Raw genomic sequence first — 11860 nt, forward strand, 5'->3', positions numbered from 1 at the left:
CATGGTCAGATGTCCAGGCTTTTCCAGGATAATTATGGCATTTTATGATCTTATACTTTTCCAAATGGATTTGTAGTTTTTTTTTTTAATTTTAGTTAATTTATTTATTTGGCTGTGCCACGTCTTAGTTTCAGCATGCAGGATCTTTAGTTGCTGCATGTGAACTCTTAGTCACTGCAAGTGGGATCTAGTTCCCTCACCAGGGATCGAACCCAGGGTCCCTGAGATGGGAGCTCACAGTCTTAGCCACTGGACCACCAGGGAAGTCCCTAGATTAGTTATTAAATGTACAACTAAGTGTAACTAACTTGTCTTCATAAGAAAAGGAAAGAAAAGGAAAAATCCTTCGGTGTACTTTGGGAAGTAAAGAAAACAAGGGAAGTCTCCTAAGAGTCGTCCTCACTCAATTATGGCAGTTTGCAGTGTGGAGCAGGATAAGAGTCTCGGGCTTGGGGAAAGCCAGTGTTCTTAAGTCTGGTAACACCTGTGGCTACTTCCCATTGCAGACACGCGGTCACCTTAGTGGGGCAGAGGGCAAACCGCTGGCACCTTGTCTCTGTTAATAAACACCACGTAGCGCTTCTGCAGTTCCAGAGTGGACTTCACTGGGAGGATTTGTATCTGCTCGATGGGAGATCCGTACACCGGCCCGAGGAGTGTCTTCCTGCAAGAGAAAAAAAAGAAACGCGTTCTAAATTCCACAAATCTGAACGCAGGTTTTATGACTTGTTCCCTTTCACAATGCCTCATACGTTTTAAAGATCTTGTTGTTTTTTTTTTTTGGATCATTTTAAAAGTCTTTATTGAATTTGTTACACTATTGTTTCTGCTTTATGTTTTGGCGTTTTGGCAGCGAGACGTGGGATTTTCACTCCCTCACGAGGGATTGAACCCACATCCTCTGCAATGGAAGGCAAAGTCTTAACCCCTGGACCATCAGGGAAGTCTACCCTATATGTTTTAAATTTTGAGTTTCTTGTCGCTTAACTAAGCCCACTGTTGTAAAGACCTCTCTCTCAACCGCTAATGGTGGCTGCAAATCAGAGGCAGCAGCTCCAGATGTTCCAGGGAAATTTCGCTTGTGAAGGATGCTCTTCCTGGCCGAGGCTCTGACTTTCCCCTTGACAGCTGAATGAAGGGAACATTATGCCTCGAGAATGCGTACACAAACAAGGGATGCAGAAAATGCTGCAAGGATGAGACGAGCATGGACAGGATGTGAGGAAACAGCCCCATCCTCCCAAGGTTGCCCAGGATCTTAGAGGGAGATCCCGTCTGGTGTCCAGAAATCTGACAGCAGGTCTGAGAGCAACTCAAGGGTCCCCCCAAAACTCTGTGCATCACACTCTAATGAACTGCACCCCTATCATGGTCAGATTTCTGATTTCAGATTCTCTTACGGTAATTAGGAACCTGATCCGAGGTGAGGCTGCCATAAGTGACCTCAAGCCTGGAGCTGCATTTGCTCTGCAGCTGGCAAAACCTGAGCTGCAGGACCCCTCCCTCATACACGTACCTTCTGAGGCCTGGGAGGGGCCCTTGCCATTTTTAATTTATTCCTAATTATATATCTTTTTAATTTAAAAAATTATATATATTTGTTTATTAACCAGTTAATTTATTTGGCTGCATCAGGTCTCAGCTCATGGGATTTTTGTTGCAGCGCATGGACTCTCTAATTGTGGTATGCAGACTCAGTAGTTCCAATGAGTATTTAGTCCCTCCCAAGCACGTGGAAGTGAAAGAAGAGAGTGAAAAAGTTGGCTTAAAGCTCAACATTCAGTAAACTAAGATCATGGCATCCGGTTCCATCACTTCATGGGAAATAGATGAGGATACAGTGGAAACAGTGGCTGACTTTATTTTGGGGGGGCTCCAAAATCACTGCAGATGGTGATTGCATGAAATTAAAAGACGCTTACTCCTTGGAAGGAAAGTTATGACCAACCTAAACAGCATATTAAAAAGCAGAGACATTACTCTGTCAACAAAGGTCCGTCTAGTCAAGGCTATGGTTTTTCCAGTGGTCATGTATGGATGTGAGAGTTGGACTATAAAGAAAGCTGAGTGCAGAAGAATTGATGCTTTTGAACTGTGGTGTTGGAGAAGACTCTTGAGAGTCCCTTGGACTGCAAGGAGATCCAACCAGTCCATCCTAAAGGAGATCAGTCCTGGGTGTTCATTGGAAGGACTGATGTTGAAGCTGAAACTCCAATACTTTGGCCACCGGATGTGAAGAGCTGACTCATTTGAAAAGACCCTGATGCTGGCAAAGATTGAGGGCAGGAGGAGAAGGGGATGACAGAGGATGAGATGGTTGGATGGCATCACTGCCTCAATGGACATAAGTTTGGGTAAACTCTGGGAGTTGGTGATGGACAGGGAGGCCTGGTGTGCTGTGGTTCATGGGGTCGCAAAGGGTCGGACACGACTGAGCGGCTGAACTGAACTAAACTGAAGCATGTGGGATCTTAGTTTCCCAACCAGGGATCCAACCTGCATCCCTGCATTGGAAGGCAGATTCTTAACCACTGGACCACCAGAGAAGTCTTTACATCTCTTTTTTAATAATAATAAAAAAAAGAGGACCCACAAATTCAAATACACTTCACATCCCACAAAACCTGAGTCTGCCCCTGAGTAAGGCCAGTAGCTTTTTCATCTTATATTTTAAACCCCTTGTTGTTTGGATATGTTTTCTCCCTGTATCTCCTGTACCCAGCCCGTATCTGGCGGGGACAGGAGACACTGTTTGTATGACTTTCTTGAGCACCTCTCTGTGCCAGGCACCGTGAGGGGCTCGGGACTCAGAAATGAGTGAGAGGTAGTTACTGCCATTGAGCTCATAGCCTTGCAGGGACAACAGCTGTGGAAGCACCACGAGGGGAGAAGTGAGGTGACAAGCAAACACGTGGCATGGAGCCTGCACTGGGGAAGGAGAGATGACATCTAGCAGCAGACATCCGAGTTTGCAAAGGCAGGAAAAACAGGGCAGTAACAGAAAAACAGGCAGTGGGAACAGGAGCTCAAACATATGGGATGTGGACTACTGCTTGAAACCTGCAGAAATGGTAAAGGGGAAAGGAGTTGGGGGAGGAGGGTGAAGGAAGGTAAAACCGAGATGGTGAGCATGGGCAAGCTATGAAGGCAGACTTGACTGTGACTGCTGGGCTGCAGGATGCAGGGGGGGCCAGGCTGGATGATCCATGATCAGGCTCATATACGCAGAGAATTAGGTGAAGTGTCAAAAATACTAAAATAACCAGATGAGAGACAATGCATCAGCTAATTTTAAGTCATCTTTATCTAATCATTTGAGTAGAAATGTTTAAAGACCTTCCTCAGATATCATTGAGTAGGACTTCCCTGGTGGTCCAGTAGTAAGGAATCCATGCTTCTAATGCAGGGGGCCCAGTTCAGTCCCTGGTCAGGGAACTAGGATCCTGCATGCCATACGGTATGACCAAACAAAATAAAAACCAGTATTATTCAACGGGTAGATGCAGGGAAGAGGATGGTTAAGAGCACAGACGCTGGTAAGAATCCCAGCTCTGACCCTTAAAAATTAGGGGCAAGTTGTAAAGAAACTAGAACCTTCGTATATGGCTGGCAGGAATGTGAAGTGGTGCAGCTGCTGTGGAAAACAGTCGGGCGGTTCCTCAAATGGTTCAACATAGTTACCATATGATTCAGCAATTCCACTGCCAACTCTGTATCCAAGAGAAATGAAACAGATGTCTACACAGAAACCTGTGTACAAAGGTTTGTAGGAGCTGAAGAATAGAGACAACCCAATTGACAGCTATGGATGGAGAGACAAAACATGGTCTGGCTATATAATGGAATACTACTTAGCCGTTAAAAGGGATGAAGCACTGACACAGACTACAACATGGTTGAACTTTGAAAACATGATGCTAAGAAGCCAGACATCAAAAGTCACATATCATATGATTCTATTTACATGAGGTATCCAGAACAGAAAAATCCATAGAGACAGAAAGTAGACTAGTAATTGCCAGGGATGGATAGTTGTGGTGGGGCGGGGGGTGGCCGGAGGGAAAGAAAGGGAATGGGGAATGATGGCTAGTGGGTTTGGGATATCTCCTTAGCGGGTAATGACAATGCTCTTGCATGGAATAGTGATGATGGTTACACAACCTTGTGAACATAGTAAGAAGCCACTGAAAATGGTAGATATCACAGTATATGAATTCCAGCTGAAATTACAAATAAGCAAAAGGAAAAGAGTTCAGCTATTCAACCCCTCTGGGCCTCAGGTTCCTTACTGGTAAAAAAGGGATCATGACAGTATTTTCTCCATAAGACTATGCTGCTGCTGCTGCTGCTGCTGCTAAGTCGCTTCAGTCGTGTCCGACTCTGTGCGACCCCATAGATGGCAGCCCACCAGGCTCCCCCGTCCCTGGGATTCTCCAGGCAAGAACACTGGAGTGGGATGCCATTTCCTTCTGCAATGCATGAAAGTGAAAAGTGAAAGTGAATTCGCTCAGTCGTGTCCGACCCTTAGCAATCCCATGGACTGTAGCCTACCAGGCTCCTCTGTCCAGGGATTTTCCAGGCAAGAGTACTGGAGTGGGGTGCCATTGCCCTCTCTTCCATAAGACTATAGTCAGCATTAAATAAGTTAATATATATATATAAAGCACTCAGTACAGTTCAGGAGATAGTAGGATACTCAGCACATAGTAGGAGCTATGTAACTGCTACATAGTACTGCTGAATTTCTAACAATTTCATAAAATTAATGTCTTTTTCTTCTGATGGAAAACATTTTACATATTCATTGTGAAAATTTTCAAATATTTAGACAGAAAGTAGAAAAATCTACCCATAACTCTACATGGCTACACCCTTTATTCCAAGATAATCATGGGTAATAATTTGCTGTATACAACTTTATATATATATTCTAGCCCACCTAATTACAATTTTAGATTAAAATATATAAGTTATATAAATATAATTTTATATGAAAATATATTCATGCTTCTTTGGCAGTTTATCTCATTTATGTCTTACAGATATTTCCATGTTACTATGCAGAGAGCTATCTTCTCTTTTTTTTTTCCTTTTTCTAAAAGCAGCATCATGTTTCAGCGTACTGACAAGCCATCATTTAACTAATCCCCTATTAATGGACATTTGGAGTGTTTCCATTTTTAAAAATATTTTCAAACAAGACATCCTTTTACTTATGCCTTGGCATCCTGTGCGAGTATTTCTGCGGGCTACATTCCTAGAAGTCAGAAGACAGGCTGTAATTTAATAGAGGGTAACAAATTGCTCTCCCAAAAGGTTGTCCCCCTTTACACTACCCCCCCCAGCCCAGCCGCTAGCAGCCCATTACAGCATCTGACGACTTTGCCAACACTTGATGCTATCGATCATTTTTATCTTTGCTAATCTGATTTGTGAAAAATGATGTCTTCTTTTCATTTGCATCTTTGATGTACTGGTAAGCATCTGCTCATAGGTTTATTGGCCTTTTTCTCTGAACTGCCTCTTCGTGTTCTTTCAAATATTTTTAAATGCATTTTAAAATTCTTTTGGATTTATCATCAAAAGGCAATTCCTTCCCAATTAAGTTGTGGTTACAGGGCTTTATTATTCCTACAGCTTAAAAGATGCTTTATGCCAGGGGTTTTACTTTGGAATGATGAGAATGTTTTAAAACTAGATGGAGGTAGGTGGTGAAAGGACTGAATACCACTGAATTGTTCACTTTACAATGGTTGGTTTTACCAACCATTACCAACCATTACCAAAAATCATGTGAATTTTGCCTTAATAAACTATTTTTTAAGAAAGATGCTTTATACTAATTTCCAATTGCTCTTCAATGGCAGAAATGCCTGATTTCATAGCTCTAAATGAAAACATTAATTCGAAAAGATATACACACCCCTATATTCACTGCAGCATTATTTACAATAGCTAAGATGAGGAAGAAACCTACATGTCCATCAACAGATGAATGGATAAAGAAGATGTAGTGCATATATCCGATGGAATATAAATCTTGTCATTTGTGATAACATGGGTGGACCTGAAGGGTATTACACTTAGTGAAATAAGTCAGACAGAGAAAGGTAAATACTGTATGATTTGAGTTATATATGGAAGCTAAAAAAAAACAAGTGAACAAATATAACAAAATAGGAACAGAGTTATAGATACAGAGAACAAACAGGTGGTTGCCAGAGGGGAGGAGGGTTGTGGGGGAGGAAAGAAATAGGAGAGGGAAATAAAGTGGTTCAAACTTCCAGTTACAAAATAAATGAGTCCCAGTTATGAAACGTACAATGCAGAGAATACAGTCAATAACTATGTAATATCCTTGTATGACAACATATTGTTGTGATCATCTTGAAATATATAGAAATAGGAATAAATGCACAGAAGCACTATGTTGTGTAACAAGAAATAATACAGTGTCATAGGTGAGTTATACTTCAAAAACAAACAAAGAAACTCTTAGAAAAAGGGACCAGATTTGTGGTTATCAGAGGGCAGGGGTTGGGGGGAAGGGGAGTTGGATTTAGGCAGGCAAAAGCCACGAACTTCCAGTTGTAAGAAAAATAAGCACTAGGGGTGTAACATATAACACGATAAATATAGTTAAGACTACTGCATGTTACAGATGAGAATTGTTAAGAGAATAAATCCTAAGAGTTCTCATAACAAGGAAAAAATGTTTTACTATTTCTTTAATTTTGTAGCTACAGGAGAGGACGGATGTTCACTAAACTTCCTGAATTAGCACTTCATGATGTATGTAAGTCAAATCATTACGCTGTACACCTTAAACTTATATAGTGCTGTATGTCAATTATATCGCAATTAAACTGGAATAAAAAATAACAGCAACAATAAAGGCAACAGGTGGAAACATTTTTTAAAACAAGAAAGATGCTCTATACCAATTTCCCATTGATCTTCAATGGCAGAACCTCCTAACCGCTCAGCTTTGAGTTCTCATTACTAACTGTGAGGAGGAACTCCAAGTCTGGGCAGCTCCATCCCCCAGCCACCTGCTCAGCCAACTCGGAGCTTCTCAGAACTGGGCACATCTATGGGATATTCTTTTTTTTAATGTTTATTTATTTGGCTGTGCTGGTTCTTAATTGTGGCACGGGGGAATCTTCAGTTACAGCATGCAAGCTCCTCGTTGCAGCATGTGCGATCTAGTTCCCTGACTAGGGATCGAACTTGGGCCACTGCATTGGGAGCACGGAGTCTTAGCCACTGGACCACCAGGGAAGTCCCTATGAGATAGTTTTTATCCAAAAAGCCTGTGTCCATTAAAGATGATGTATAAAGATTCTGAAATCTTCCCAAAACTCCATTTTACATATTTCTTTCAAATGTCTCCTTCCCAGTGTTTTAATAGCTTTAAAAAAAAATTGTGCTGTATTTCTTTCCTGTCCCTGCCACAATGACATGGCATGTCTCAGTCATTTTCCCATGGGCCCTTCAAAAAAGGGCAATCAAAAAAAAAAAAAAAGACCCTGAGTGATCTTGGCCTTTTGAGGACCTATCTTATTTGAGATACATTTCCAAAGGATAGTCTTCCTCAAGCATGGGGCCAGCTGCTGTGGTGTTTTCTGACTTCCTCCTCCCAGCTGGGGTCACCACAGCATCCTCACCTCTGTGAGGGCTGCATCGGGGACCAGCGATCCCAAAGAGAGGACAGAGTCACACGTGGGTTCAAGGGGCAAGTCCTGCCCTGACCAGCTCCGTGACCTTGGGCAGGTTTTGTTACCTGTCTGATCCACAGTGGCACGATCTTTTTGCAGGACTGTTGCAGGTGAAATGGGATGATGAATGCAGGGCCCTGACGAATGGGTGATGCACTGATCAGGAGGAGCAAACCCTGGACTCACAAGCCTAGCAGTGCAAGAGGGCAACCACAGGTGTAGACGTATTTCAGGATGGAGGCACCACTGCTCTAAGATGCTAAGCTTTGGATATCCTGGGCTTGGTCCTTTAACCTCTTCTCTATCCACCTTTCCCCTCCTGAACCTTCTCTTGTCTTATGCTTTAAACCACCAAGTGTGCTGACCTCAAATATGGATCTCCAGCCCAACCTCTAACTTGAACGCCACTTCCCCCAATAAAATGCAAATCTCATGGTGACAACAACATTGTTTTGTCTTCATTCCCATCTTCAGCACCTAGAACAGCACCTGGCTCTGGTAGGGGGCTCAGTAAACACTTACTGAGAGAACAAAGGGGGCTTCCCAGGTGGTGCTAGTGGTAAAGAACCCACCTGCCAATGCGGGAAATCCCTGGGTTGGGAAGATCCCCTGGAGGAGGAAATGGCAACCCATTCCAGTATTCTTGCCTGGAAAACCCCTTGGACAGAGGAGTCTGGAGGGCTACAGTTCATAGGGTGGGCTATAGTCCATATAGTGGGCTTGAGAGAAGAAAGAATGCTATCAAGTTGAACTTATAACTTCTTTAAGAACCAAGAATAAGAAAAATCAAACAGCTGGTAGTATTCAGGTGAATCCACTTTTTTCCAGGAGAGAAGAACAGGAGATTCCATTGCACATGAGCAGCTTTTCTGGGGCTGTGGGGTCTGATGCCTTTGCTGAATCTCCATCTCCGAGGCCTGAGTACCTTATCCCTGTGAAGTGCTGGGCTCAGAAACAACGTTTCTGGGTTTGAATCCTGCCTCTGGCACTTCCTTTTTAAAATGTTTTTAGATGTTACCAATGCAGTTTATTATTTACTTATTAAAATTATTTTTGGCTGCACTGGCTCTTCATTGCTGCACAGGGACTGCTGGCCATGGTATGTGGGCTTCTCTAGCCGCAGCACACAGGCTCTAGAGCGTTGGGCTCAGTCGTTGCAGTGCACAGGCTTAGTTGTCCCACAGATGTAGGATCTTAGTCCCCCGACCAGGGATTGAACCCGCACCCCCTGCATTGGAAGGCGGATTCTTAACCACTGGACTGCCAGTGAAGTCCCTGCCTCTGGCACTTTCTAACCATGTGAACTTGAGCAAGGACAACTAACCTTATCTGTGCCTCAGTTTCCTACTTTGCAAAGTAAGAAGGGTTGTAATGGTAGGCAAGCTGTTTGCAGGTCCTTAAGGTGGGACTTGAAATAACCTGGGGACTGAGAAATTGATTTATGCACCATTTGCGGGAAGCTCCCTGGCTTACCTGCACATTTTTGTGGTAGAATTAAAAAGCTTCACTTTGTAGCCACTGTTGCAAATGAGCAGGAAGAGCTCCTTGGTGAGTGGCGGGTACCAGACCATACAGGTGGGATAGCTGCCCTGGTCGGTTCGGTGAATGTCCAGGACTGCCAGGTGGTCTTTGTAGCTCTTGAGTAGGTTATACTCAATCTACAGGGAAGCCCAGATGAACACACATGAGGACTGAGGTGAATGAAGTCAGTCAACAATCCTTTTGTCGGTGGAGACAGTATCAGGCCTTTTAAGAGGAGAATTGCCTGAACTTCTACACCTAACAAACTACCAATATGGAGTATCCGTTATGAGCAAGCTGATGCCATTTAATACAGCTCCCCAGCAGTGCAGTCCTGCTATGCCCATTTTGCAGATGAGAAAACAGATGTTCAGAGAGATTCTGTGGTTTTCCCAAGGTCACACAGCCAAGGAGCGGTAGAGTGAGAATTCAAATCTAGGTCCAACTAACTCCAGGACCTGAACTCTTACAACTTTGTTGTCCTGCTTCACTTAGCATTATCTTGGGAACTTTCTGTGAGTATGAACCAATTCATAGCTAGATCTCAGCTCTTGAAAGTCATACATTCGCAGCCTGCTGAATTTCACCCATAGGTAGGTTTTGGTGGACAGACCGGGATGGATAGAAGGAAGGATGGATAGATGATGGGTGGATGGAAGAATGGACAGACTTCGCTGGTGGTCCTCTGGCTAAGGCTCTGAAGTCCTAATGCAGGGGGCCCGGCTTTCATCTCTGGCTGTGGGACTAGATCCCATGTGCCACAATGAAGACTGAAGATCTCATGTGCTGCAACTAAGGCCTGGCGCAGTCAAATAAATAAATAAAATTTTAAATATATTTTTAAAAAAAGAATGGATAGAATAAAGGAAGTAAGGGGACAAAAGAAAGGAAGTTAAGACGGATACACAGATAAACCAATTCATTTTGAATCCTTTGGGCTCAATCATGTAATATCACATCTGCCACTGTCACTGCCTTTCCTTCTCGATCCTCTCTGGGTTGTCACATGGAGGTAACAGCCTGGGCCTGACCCCGAGACCCGGGAATTGTGAGTGTTGGCTTCCAAATGTCCACTGAGAGGCAAGGGTGGCTGAGCTGTCCATGCTGTGGGGAGGACCACCTCCGCTCCACCAACATGCCATTTCCCAGGCCCTCCTCACTCAGGACACGAGTCCCTGTGCAGTGTCAGAGCTGCATGAAAGCCAAGTGCCAACTCAGAATGGTTTTTGCTATTTTGTCATACATTCACTTTCTTTTTTAAAAGACATTTATTTTTTAAATTTATTCATTTGGCTGTGCTGGGTCTTAATTGCAGCATACAAGATCTTCACCTGCCAACTCGAACTCTGAGTTGTGGCATGTGGGATCCAGTTCCCAGACCATGGATAGAATCTGGGCATTGGGAACGTGGAGTCTTAGCCACTGGACCAGCAGGGAAGTCCCCATATATTCGTCTTCTCCAACACACACACATACTGGTTTTATGCCAGACTCCTGGGAAATAACAAGAATGAGACACAGTACTGAGGACCAGACAAAGGAAAGCAAAGGAGCTCACCAGGAGTCTGTCTCTGCCGAGGCTCAGCAGTCGGGGCTCGTTGCTGTCCAGATGAACCCCAAACAGGATACTTCGAATGCTCTTGCGGTGAGAGCGCAGCCTTGCCAAGTATTCCCAGACCCTTCGTCTATGTTTGACTCTCACCACATAAACAGCCACAGTGAAACTTACATCCTGAGTATGAGGGAAAGAGTCGAAGTTACTCCATTTTCGATTTTGTAAGTTAAGAGTTATCACTGTGTTTTTTCATACTAACTTTGCTTTTAGAGTATTTTATCCAAAAAGAAAACCTCTGTCTATTGGAACAAGTGGTAAAATAATACCCATTTTTGCAGATGAGAAAAATCAGAGTTCAAAGTAGGTAGTGGGAGGCAGTGGGGCGGGGAGGGAGGTGGTGGGTGGGCAGAGATGGTATTTGTCTAACATTATGGTCTTACTCTCCTTGCTGGTCCCCGTGTCATTCTCTGTTGGAAACTGAAATCCTTACCCTTTATGCCTTTGTCATCCCTTCTCTTTATCCAGCTACACAAAATTTTAAAAGGTATGATTAAAAAATACATACATGATGGCTGAGAGCTCAACGGAGAGCAGACGGGAACAGCCTGAAGGGACAGGGGACACCTGAGTCGCTGTGCTGATGGAAAGCGAGTTGGAGTCAAGGATGTCAGCAGCTACTTCCCTGCATCCCCACCCCCTCTCCCAGGAGAAGTGGGGGGAAGGGAGAGGTCGGGGGTCCCGAAAAAAATCTTTACTGAGATTAAGAGCCCTATTGACAGAGGGAAGGAACAGAATCCAAAATGCTTGGCGGCAGACTTTGCCTTGAGATAAATGAGAATGTCATCTCGTCAGAAATCAAAGGGAAAGATGAAAGCCAGGATGCAGAGAGAGGGTTCCAAAAAACTCACAAACCAACATGAGCTGTCGGAGTGGCATAGTCCGGAGTTGGGGAGTTCTGAGGCCCCTGTCTTGTTTTCAGGCAGAAGTGCCCCCACCCACCCACTGCCCCATTTCCCCCATCCCTTTCTCTTTTTATAACAGCTTTATTGAGATATAATTCACACCA

The 11860-nt window shown here is 43.8% G+C and overlaps 1 protein-coding gene across 1 annotated transcript in view; it reads right to left on the bottom strand.

Moving 5' to 3' along the window:
- WDR66 (WD repeat domain 66) overlaps window positions 1-11860 on the bottom strand; it is a 74514-nt gene that overhangs the window by 25307 nt on the left and 37347 nt on the right. Inside the window, exons 16-18 of the mRNA XM_010841332.1 lie at window positions 10798-10971; window positions 9192-9376; window positions 550-664 (exon numbers count right to left, since the gene is read on the bottom strand). Coding sequence (XP_010839634.1) covers window positions 550-664; window positions 9192-9376; window positions 10798-10971 — 474 coding nt within the window. The remainder of the gene's footprint in view (window positions 1-549; window positions 665-9191; window positions 9377-10797; window positions 10972-11860) is intronic.

This window comes from Bison bison, unplaced genomic scaffold (assembly GCF_000754665.1).
Source record: "Bison bison bison isolate TAMUID 2011002044 unplaced genomic scaffold, Bison_UMD1.0 scf7180017864160, whole genome shotgun sequence".
Lineage (NCBI taxonomy): Eukaryota > Metazoa > Chordata > Mammalia > Artiodactyla > Bovidae > Bison > Bison bison.